Below are 11046 nucleotides of genomic sequence, written 5' to 3' on the forward strand. Positions count from 1 at the left end.
ATGAATTCCACAAGACAGTCTCAAATTCTTAGATATGTATTGTCCTTTGTCTCAGTCAATACCGTGGCTGGGGTGACAATCTCACCTCCCATTCTTTACTTTTGGCTCTCAAAATTTCTAATACAGCTATAAGATTAAACTCTGTAACTTTACCTACAAACATGATGCAGATATATAAGTAGCATACGAAGATTCAGGCATCTTTAGCTTTCATCAGACACTTCAGACGTCCCCCTGGAATAGTGTTAGCGGCCACTAGATACATTGTACACATAAAATGTCTTCCATATCCAGTATAGAAATCCAGTCACATGACTAGTGCAACAGGACTTTTCCTTGCTTCCTCAGTGTTGATTCATTTCATACTCCTTTTTCAGCAGCCTGCTATTAAATTAAGAAAAGGCAGATGCGTTTCTCCTAGTACAGCAATAACAGAGACATCTCAATAGTTAAAACAACAGAGTTCTACAGCACACAGCTCAGCCATTTTCAGCCTGCATAGCATACACCGTGGTATAGTAATGGAGCATCAGTGGGAAGAGCCTAGGGTGAAAACTTGGAAACTCCAGCAAGCAAGTTAGTTGGAGAATCTTCAGTAAAGGTGGAGGAAAGCTGTGCTCTGGAAAAGACTGAATTGATCCAACCCCACAAACGGGGTTCCTTGCTTCAATTATCTCATCCTGGGAGTTAGTCATAGCAGGGACCATAGAGAAAATGTTAGAGGTCCCTGCAGTGATACCTGAGGCTAGAAAGTACCAATGGAGGCACCAGAATGTCAGTGGGGCCATCAGAGGGTCAAGGTGACCCATGTGACAATCCGCCTCCATAATTATATGGAAATGTGGTTTTGAATATGTGATTATGAATAATTTTAATATACTTTATGCAAGTGGAGCAAATAAGCCATCATTCAAGAGCTTGTACTCCCCCAAATGTAAATATTCTGTTTGTGTGAACGTATGATCCCTGTATATGGAGTTATAAAAATAAAATGTACAATCGTATTTATTAATCTAGGTCTTTGAGTGAAAGCCATTAGTGAAATTGTTAGCCGGTGGCCGGGTAATGTGCGGTGAGGTACTCCCCTGGGTTCTAAACAATCCAGTTTTTTCACTGTTAGAGCAGGCAGCTCCTAGCACTCTTACCTATGGCCAGGCTGTGGTAACCAAAAGGTTAAAGCTCTTTTTGTTGTGCCGGCTGTGTTGAAGTGACAAAAGGGTTAACAGCAGTCAGGCTCAGAGCTTAACTAGTTACAAGTTTATTAAGCTACAGTTATAAGCGTGTGGTTACAAAAGGCTATTGTCTACTTCTTATATGCTAGCAAAGTACAGGTGTTAACAAGTTACGTTACAATCCAATACAAAGATATCTGTTACCATCTAACACAATGATATCTTGATACAACGATGTCTAGTTACAGAGCTCTAATTCTTTAGCTGTGCTCAAAAAAAAACGGAGACCTAGCAAGGGTGTATCTTACCCTCTCTGCGTCTCTCGATACCAGCGTAGCCAAGCCAGATCGGTCACTCAGTTCCGCGGAAAGACGAATACGAGGTTGGGCGTCCCCAGTTGTGGACCTCGGGAGGCAATCACCTGACCCGACCAGCAGGTAGTTGGTGGAATGCACTCAAAGTTAGAGCTCTGCTGGACCCATCTTTTATACCCTTTTTTGGGTTACATATTCTCTATCTTATCTAAGGTGCCAGATCGTAGTGGTCTGTCTTTTGCGACGCCAGTTTGTTACAAGGGCATTTCTTACTTAATTTGCACTTGTAAGACAGGAGATAAGCAATTTAGGAGTACAGGACATTCTTTTTGTGTGGGCGGGGATTTCCTCTTCGGGGATGGCTGTGTGTGTGCATCATATCCATCAATGCCAGCTGGGGTGATTTCTTGAGGGTCCCCCCAGCCCTTGGTGACAGTTTGGCCTGTTAGCCTTTTAGCTGTACTTTCTGTTTCTCAGGGTCACGATGAACTAGCACATCTGGGCCTCAATGAGGGCATCAAAGACTGTGGTGTCAGCAGCCGTTTCCGTGCCCTGTGTGCTCCTCAGTGGGGGGGTGGGGGCAGCGAGCAAGCTGGCTTGTAAGGAGGAGACTGTCTGGCTACAGAAATTTCAGGAACTTAATGAGCTGGTGATCAAGACAAGTGCTGTGCATTTCATATTTTCTCTACAAGGCTAAACAGTGGTTCATTCTACAAAGGCATACAGCCATGTCTCCTGGTATGAGAAACCCTTCTGAATTTGATATTTTTTCTGGAGGTATGAGGGAATGGGACCAAGACGTCCCACACAGCTGAAATTCTATGTAAATCTAGAAAGCAAACCATGATTATATTCTCCTGACTTCGCATGCTTCTCTCTACCACAAGATGATACAAGAAATGCCTTGGAAGCAAGAAAACTATAAAGGGGCATGAGGAGGAAGCTGTTGGACCTTGCAGAGGCAAATATGTGATCCCAGCATGACTGCAATAATAATGTCTGCCATGATTCCTATATTCTTCATAAAGATCTCTTACTGAGCTAAAAACTCCAGTCTGTTTTGAAGTGTGCATCTCCGCTCTGAGGCTAGGGCCATGGGTGAAGCCAGGGTAGGAACGATCAGAGGCAGGAATAGTTTGTGCCGTCATCCTCTTCAATATGGTACGAGGGAAGATGTCCAGTGCAAGGGAGCAGAAAATGTTTTCTTGTTATATAATTTATCTTCCTCACAACATAATGGGACTCACTGGGACTAATGGTGACCATTCTTAGAATACAGTAAACCCTTGAGCAATGTGGGGCTTGCGTTCCTGCAACCCCCGTGTAACTCAAATGTCATGCAAGTTGAGGGAAGACAGAAACCAGGCTGCAGGCTGGTTCCCAGCTCCTCTGGGCTTGCAGGAGCTAGGAAACAGGAGGCAGCCTGGTTCCAGACTTTCTGTCACTTGTGAGACTCAGAAAAATGACCAGCTCATAACTGATCAGCTTCCTGGGTCCTGTAAGCAGTGCAGAGCTTAGAACCAAGCAGCAGAGTATTTTCCAGACTCCCTGAACTGGTGGGACCCTGGAAGCTGAGCAGCAATATGCTGGTGAATTCCCTGGGTCCTTAAGTGGCAGGGAGATAGAAACCAGGCTGCAGCTTGGTTCCTGTCTCCCCGCTGATTGCAGAGACCGGGAACCTGACCAGCTCATGGCTACTCAGTTTCCTGGGTCCCACAAGCAGCAAGAAGAGGGGAACCAAGCACTGACTCTGGGCACTGAGCTGGGAGCACAGCTTCATACTATCTGCAGGATCCTCACCCTTTGGTTTGAGACTTACAGCTCGCTCTTCCTGCTGAGTGCTGCTCAGCCAGTTTGCAACCACGGTGCTTCAGGGCATCCCCACACCTGCCAGTACGCTGCCCCTCCACCTCTGTGCTGCATATAATGTGAGATATGCTCATTTAGAATGCATGTATCCCAGGAGATTACTATGGTTCAGTTTTGGATAATCAGAATCTTTCAGATGCAGCCTTACAACTCACAATATAATACAATGATTTTGCAATATACTAACTGATAAGTTATAACCATACAACTTTACTTGTAATCAGTATTTGATTGATAGATACTATTTTTGGCTGCATCTGTGTTTAACAAGATGAATTCGATTTCTAATTAATTAGATTACTTAACCTCAATATTATGAATTCGAATTAAGCATCTACAGACCTTCTTGTAAGTTTGTTATTAGTACACCTGTGTTTGATTTATCAAAGCATTTGTCAGTTTGCTTGTCACTTATCTTCTGAATTGAAACAGATTTACATCGCTCTGCACTACTTCTATGTGGAGTTTTGGATATCAATAAAAGTTAAAATAAAGATTATCCCTGGTGTCTACTGGCTCCTCTTGAATCTCAAAGCCAAACACAGGACAGACCAAGATGAAAAAAAAGAGTGTCTCTGATGTGAAGAACTTTACCTGAAGAACAAGGCTGAGAAATTGTTATTTGTAACAATTCACTCTTACGCTGTGTCTACACTTGCCTACCTCTTTCTAAAGGGGCATGCAAATAAGAGGCACTCCTCCTACTCAAAAAAGAGAAGAAAATAATAACAAAACAAATGGAAATGAGAGATGTTTAATAACTTCTTTCCTTCAGTTGTCACCAGAATGGTGGATGGCAAAAAGACACTTAACATGGAGGATGCCAGTGAAAATGGGGTAGCTGTGAAAGCTAAAATAGGGAAAGAACAGGTTAAAACTAACTGAGAAATTTAAATCTGTTCAGGTTACTAGGGTGTAAATGGGAAGCATCCTAGATAACTCATGGAGTTGACTGAGGAGCTATCTCAGCTTTCACCTATTATCTTTGACAAGTCATGGAAGTCAGGAGAGACCCCAGAGAACAGCAAAGGGCAAAAATAGTGCCCATCTATAAAAAGGGAAACAAAAAACAACCCAGGGAATCGCATCAGTCAGCTTAACAGATAAGATAATGGAGCAAATAACTTTTCCATTGGCAAAACACTGGAAGATAGTAATGTGTAATAATATATGATGGTTTCTAGAGCACTTTTAAGAGAACCAAACCTGTGCAAATTGCTTAAAACCAGGCCACCCAACAGCCACAGAATGGAATATACTCCTGTGAAATGCAAACAAAACCAGTCTCCAAGAGCACCTCTGCTGCTCCTCTGGCCAGTCTGAGGTCACATGAGTAAATCTGTCAGAACCAATCTTACCACAGCCACGCAGGTTTTCCAGTCCACAAAGTGACCAGGCACATTACCTGGTCAATATACACTTAGATTTCACCCGAAAGAGCACTCTGTGCCAATCTAAAATATAAAGGTTAATTAATAAAAGAAAAAAGAAAGAATATGGTGAGAGAGATACTTGTTCAATTGGCCCAAATACATACATCAGTCATAAATTCCATGATAAGGATATTAGAGGGAATTGGCTGCAACCTCAGTGATCTCTGAAAATACAGCAAATGTTAGGATGGGCCCGCAGTCTATTCAGGCTTAGTTCATAGCAGAGGTGATCCTGAAAACTGCAGCTTGGAGATTGCAGACAAAATGGAGATCAAAGACTGGAGACCAAAATGGTCACTCTCAAGGTGGTCTTTATACCCTTGCTCATGTGGAGGGAAATTTCTGACTGGGATCATGTTCACAATGGAGAAACACATGACCAGGTTACCTGGTGGTGTTCTTTCTTGGGACATTCTGCTATCGCCAGATGTCTAGATGACATGACTCTGCTAAAGTCCTGAGATGTGGATTGGAGTCTGATGAGCCTTTTGGGAATTCCCAGAACTTAACCTTTCTTGTTGAAGTCCAGATCCCCTCTTATAACTACACACACAAAACCTCCAGCATCTGATGAAGTGAGTCTTTGCTCACGAAAGCTCATGCTCAAAACTTTTCTGTTAATCCATAAGGTGCCATGGGACCCTTCGTTGATAAAACTAATACAGATATACAAGCAGCATAAACAGATTTAGTGGACTACCAGTTTTCATTAGACACCTCACTTGTCTCACTTGGCATAAGATTTGGGGAAAACAGGGGTTACAATAATGGTTCTCATGTTCATTTTAAAATCCGGTAACACTATGTAAGGTGAGAAGAAACAGTACGGATTTGTCAACAGCAACCTGTGTCAAACAAACCTGAGAGCCTGCAGTAGGGTCCCTGATGGCCAAGTGGGTCCCAAGGGAATGTTGCAGCATGCTTTATTAAGGCAGTTGCCTCCCTGTGTAAACACGTACTGTCTGCTGCCTGTGCAACCTCTCCCGTAACTCTGTGTCTTTTAGGGTGAAGACCTTCTGCTGCCAGCAGCTCCCCTTCTAGCAGCAATTGGGTATGTTGTCAGGTTTCTGTCTTTAAAAAGTGAAGTGCAGGGAAAGGCTACCAGCTGTTTCCACGTGCAGACGTTCTGTGCATCTGCAGGGGTCTCAGCTAAGTTGTCAGAGTGAGTCAGAGATAGGGTAGGAGGGCAGGGAATGATAATAGCTTGAGAACCCTGTCCCAACGTCTGCCCATGGAGCTCAGTGTGTTATTGAAGAGCACAGAAATGTGACTTTCCAGGTGAGCTTTGAGTTTTTAAACTGTGATGTCCTGGTGAGGATTTCTGGAGGGCCCCCATTTCTAGAGGTGCTGTGTACTCTGGACCAGACCCTGCCAGGAAATGAGCAATAGGAGATCCCTCAGAATATCAGTGATTGGTTCCCAAACTGCCAATTCTGTCTCAGTTTTGAAGACAGGAATTCAGAGCTGCATTCCGTGTTATAACAGCTCTGATAGAACATATTTCTCCTTCCTGACTGAAGGAGCACTCTAGCATTTCTACCTTGGAGGTACCCCTAAGATTTAGAAGGCTACCAGCATCTCTGTCCTCTCTTTAGACTGTGACTGCCAAAGGTCAGGCCTCACACCCTGCCCGCTTTTGGTTATTAAATATTTCAGAAGTACTCAAATATTCTTTACACTGAGTTTGTGACATTAACTCTTTGTTCAAAAAACAATTGTATGATACTGTATCCTGGTTATTGACCAGAAGCTCTCTCCAAGTCTTACCTTTAGGATAATGAATGCAGTCCTCCTGCAATACTTGAGGAAAAATTTCCATAAAATCATAAAAGAACAAAACCTCTGGCCTGTGTTTCAGCAGAGAGTAGGGATGAGGTGTAGAAACATGGCCACGTATAGTTTATTTTATAACTTTCTATAAAAGCATGAAGATACTTACGTGTGCACATGGATATGAGTACAAATTTAACGTTTGTGTTATTCAGCCACTTATGATGCTAACTCTTCCCCTGACCAGGTTATGTAACTGTCTGTGTTAGAACAAAAAAGCAGTCAAATAGCACTTTAAAGACTAAGAAAATGATTTATTACATGAGATTTCATGGGACAGACCCACTTCTTCATTTTGTTAGTCTTTAAAGTGCTACTTGACTGCTTTTTCGTATTGATAGTAAAGAGACGAGCACGACTTTCTCTCTGTTACTATTAGTCTGTGTTAGATTTGTAACTGACCAGACACGTACAAATCTTCAGATCGCTAGAGGAGACAGGGTCCCTGAGGGTGAAGAGAAGCATGTAGTATGAGCCACGTATCAGGATTCAGACAAAACCGGCCTGGTCTGGAAGAGAACTTCACTTCCTAGAGGAACTCTTGAGGGTCAATGTGTATTAATGAGAGCAGTTGGAAATTTAAAGTTAACAGAGCCTGGGCCTTATGGAATTTTTACCTGGAAATCATAAATGATGCCACCAAAGTCACCCTGATTAAATAAACTACCTATTCCAAATAACATATCCCGTGTACTTTAAAGATGCAGCGGCATAATTTGCATTTACAGTAGTGGAGGAATTAAAAAAAAATAAAAAAATGAAAAATGAATATAAGATGAGGCAATAAAACATATTTATTAACAAAACATAAAAGCAGTCCAGTAGCACTTTAAAGACTAACAAAATAATTTATTAGGTGAGCTTTCATGGGACAGATCCACTTCTTCAGACCATAGCCATGTCCTCTCAGTGTGGAGGACAATATTAAAAACCTTCCACACTCTCAGTTAATTATTATAGACCTGGGTCATGTTATAAAAAAGGAATATACGTTTATATTTTAAGGGGACCATGGGGTGGAAAAAAACACTAAATCAGAGTAGTACAAAAATAATAGAAAAAATACAAACTGGCAACAGGTCTGCTCATCACCCTGCACTGAATGTTCTCCTGAGCAGACCTACACAGAATTTATATAAAATTAGGAATCCTTTGATTGATTCCCCTCTCCCTGTGGAACAGATCAACAGTCCAGGATATAAGGTGACCTGGTGTCTCTGTGGAATCACAGCGTCCATGAGTCACCAGAAGTTTGGAGCATCCACTGAAAGCCAGTCTAAGCCTTTCCATGGTCCATTGTGCTGTCAGAACGCAGGCTGGGGATATCCACCCCATCTAGCTTTACTATGGTACTAACCTGAAGTGTTCACAGTGGGCATCAGTCAAAGTAGCAGAGCTGGAATGCAGGCAAAAACAACAGAAAGAATGCAAATCAGCAGTAATTATTCCCCTCCCTACCCCCTGCCCCATCGGTCAACACTTAATGTTTTCTGAACCTGAATTCTACAGAACTTCTATTAGTTATGATTCTTTTCTTTGATTCCCCCACCGCACAGGGAACAGGTCAACTGTCTAGACATTAGTATTAGGTGACCAGAAGTCTCTGAAGCATCACAGCACCCATGAGTCAATAGATGTTTGGAGCATCCAGCAAAAGCCAAGGGAAACGTTTTCATAGTCTATTGTCTTCCCAACCGCACAGTCTGCATGGTACTAATATCTGAAAATCTGATTGCAGGCTGAAGCAAAAATACCACACCTTGAACAGAGAGATAGAATTAGGATAACTGTACTCAGCAGGCGATAACCTTTCCAGTGATACTTTGCAGACGTTCTCCTGCATAAAGTATCTCACTTAAGTTATACTCATATCACAAGTATCAGAGAGGTAGCCATGTTAGTCTGTATCTTCAGAAACAACAAGAAGTCCTGTGACACCTTAGACACTAAAAGGTATTTTGGAGCAGAAGCTTTCGTGGGAAAAGACCTGCTTCACCAGATGCATGAGTGAACACATTTTCATAAAGAATATGGAATGTAATGTCATAGCAAGAGCTTAGAAGGAGTCAAAGAGAGACAGGATGCATATGTGGGTAAGCAGAAAATCCAGAAAATGGAGTGATGATAACTTTAAAATATCTTGGAAGGGTTCTAAAACCTCCCAATTAACTCAGCAAAAATGACCACTAAGGGGGCTCAGGTAGCCAACTGCAGAGAATCTTCAACCTGCCTTGATGCATCTGTAACTGCATCTGGAAAATAGGGAACTGTAATAGCCAGACTTCTTCCACCTTTGTCTGAAACTTCTGAAACTGGCCAATTGATATTGGTTTAGAGGCACTGCAGCTCTGATCAACACTGGCAGTGCCAGCCTGCCTATTGGGGGTGCAGTTGATCATTCCTGAACACCTGAAACACTAACTATAGTAAAGTCTTCTGTTTTGTTTTGTTTTTTTTCTTTTAGGAAGAAATTGAGCTCATCAGACCTTTTTAGGACCTTATGTCAGATATCAATGGCAGCAAATTTCAATCTGCAGTCTTCCTTCTCAGCGGGATACCTGGACAGGAACACAACTATCTCTGGATCTCTATCCCTTTCTGCTTCATGTATGCAGTATCAATAGTAGGAAATTCATTCATTGTGTTCATTATAAAAACTAATCCAAGCCTCCATGAGCCCATGTACATTTTACTTTCCATGCTGGCCATCACAGACCTTGGATTATCAATAACCACCATGCTGACCACGCTGCGAATATTCTTGTTGAAATCAAGGGAGATCAGCCATGATGCCTGTTTTGCCCAACTCTACTTCATCCACACTCTCATATGTATTGAGTCCTCAGTCCTCTTGTTGATGGGCTTCGATCGCCTCATTGCAATCCGTGACCCCTTAAGGTATGCTTCCATCTTAACACCACAGAGAATTGCGAAGATGTGGCTGGTGTGTGTGCTGAGAGGGGTGGTCTTAAATCTTCCATTGCCCATTTTCCTTAAACAGTTCCAGTACTGTCGAGCAAATATCCTAACCCGTAGCTACTGCACAAATGGAGAGGTTATGAAAATGGCTTGTTCAGATGTCACAATCAATAGCGTCTATGGCTTGTGGAATGCACTCTTAAGAGAAGGCTTGGATTCATTGCTCATCTTACTCTCTTATGTGATGATCCTTAAAACAGTACTGAGCATCACATCCCGAACAGAGTGCCTCAGGGCTTTGAACACCTGCATCTCCCACCTCTGTGTTGTCCTTGCCTTCTATACACCATTTCTCAGCCTAACTTTGATGCATAGATTCGGGAACAGCCCTTCTCCATCGGTTCAGATTTTCCTCGGCTATATCTACGTGATGTTCCCACCTCTCCTGAACCCCATCGTGTACAGTGTGAAAAGCAAACAACTTCGTGTGCGGATAGTTGGGATATTTGTCAAGTGAAAGGGAAGTGGAAAACCAAAAACACAGTTAAAGACCTCCTGTTCCGTCCTGTATACTTTCATCTGAGATGACATGAACCACTGATTTTCACTCTGCAGAGAGTGGTTGCAATATGTTTAAAGCGTGGAGCAATGGGTGATGGGCTGGAGAGGGAGAATAGAGCAATGAGGGCAGGAGACCAAGGCAGGAACCAGCTTTTAAAAAGCATCTGTGTTTATCAGTGCCAGAGGACTACTGGGATGTTGGCCCAGAAAAGAGACATATTGGCTATTTCTCTGACCTCAAAATTACACCCAAGTACAGTCAATAAATTGAAGGGATGTGGGTGCTGTTTCCCATGATATCCAGTCTGTTACTTTCCTCTCTCAGGTTAAACAAATGTGGGTAAAGGAAACTCTGCAGAGCTGTTCTTCAGTGGTTGGTCTGGCAGTTGCTCCTGCTCTGACTGCAGAATGATCCATAGTTGCTTCTCCAGCTGTGGACTGAGGCTATTGAAGGAGCACAGACACCCACCGTTACCCTACGCCCTCAGCCAGGTGATTGCAACTGAGTCATGTCAGAGACATGATTAAGTAAGGAGACTCAGGAGAAGCCATTAAGGAATGCGCCCCCATTTTGCTTGCTCCCACCCCCTTGCTCTTTGCCATTGCTCAAGTCTCCCTCCCCTCCCCAAGAGACAACCCACAGCTGGTCCATGATAAGAGGTGCCCAGGGAGCTTGATTCATTTTGAGGATCTCCGTTCCCCCCCTCCGTCCTGAGCAGTGGGCTGGGATGGGTCAGGTAGAGCCCCAGGGCTGAGGCACTGCACTCAGGACATAAATTGCAGGGCAAATGCAGAGTTTGGGTTTCCCATGGCAGTATGGGCTTCTATTGTAGGTGTTGCCACAGTCCGTCTTCAGTGTGGACATGATGCCTCACCTTAGGGAAATGGAGGAGCAGGGAAAATGCCTCTGGTGAAGAGATGGAACAGAGGCAGAGCCTCCAAGCACAA

At 43.1% G+C, this 11046-nt stretch overlaps 1 protein-coding gene across 1 annotated transcript; it reads left to right on the plus strand.

Moving 5' to 3' along the window:
* The first annotated feature begins 9118 nt into the window (after nt 1-9118).
* On the plus strand, nt 9119-10054 carry LOC142014194 (olfactory receptor 51G2-like). Its single transcript, XM_074996810.1, has one exon. It carries the CDS (start codon nt 9119-9121, stop codon nt 10052-10054), a length of 936 nt encoding a protein of 311 aa, XP_074852911.1.
* Nucleotides 10055-11046: the final 992 nt, after the last annotated feature.

Source organism: Carettochelys insculpta, chromosome 1 (genome assembly GCF_033958435.1).
Source record: "Carettochelys insculpta isolate YL-2023 chromosome 1, ASM3395843v1, whole genome shotgun sequence".
In the NCBI taxonomy this organism is placed as follows: domain Eukaryota; kingdom Metazoa; phylum Chordata; order Testudines; family Carettochelyidae; genus Carettochelys; species Carettochelys insculpta.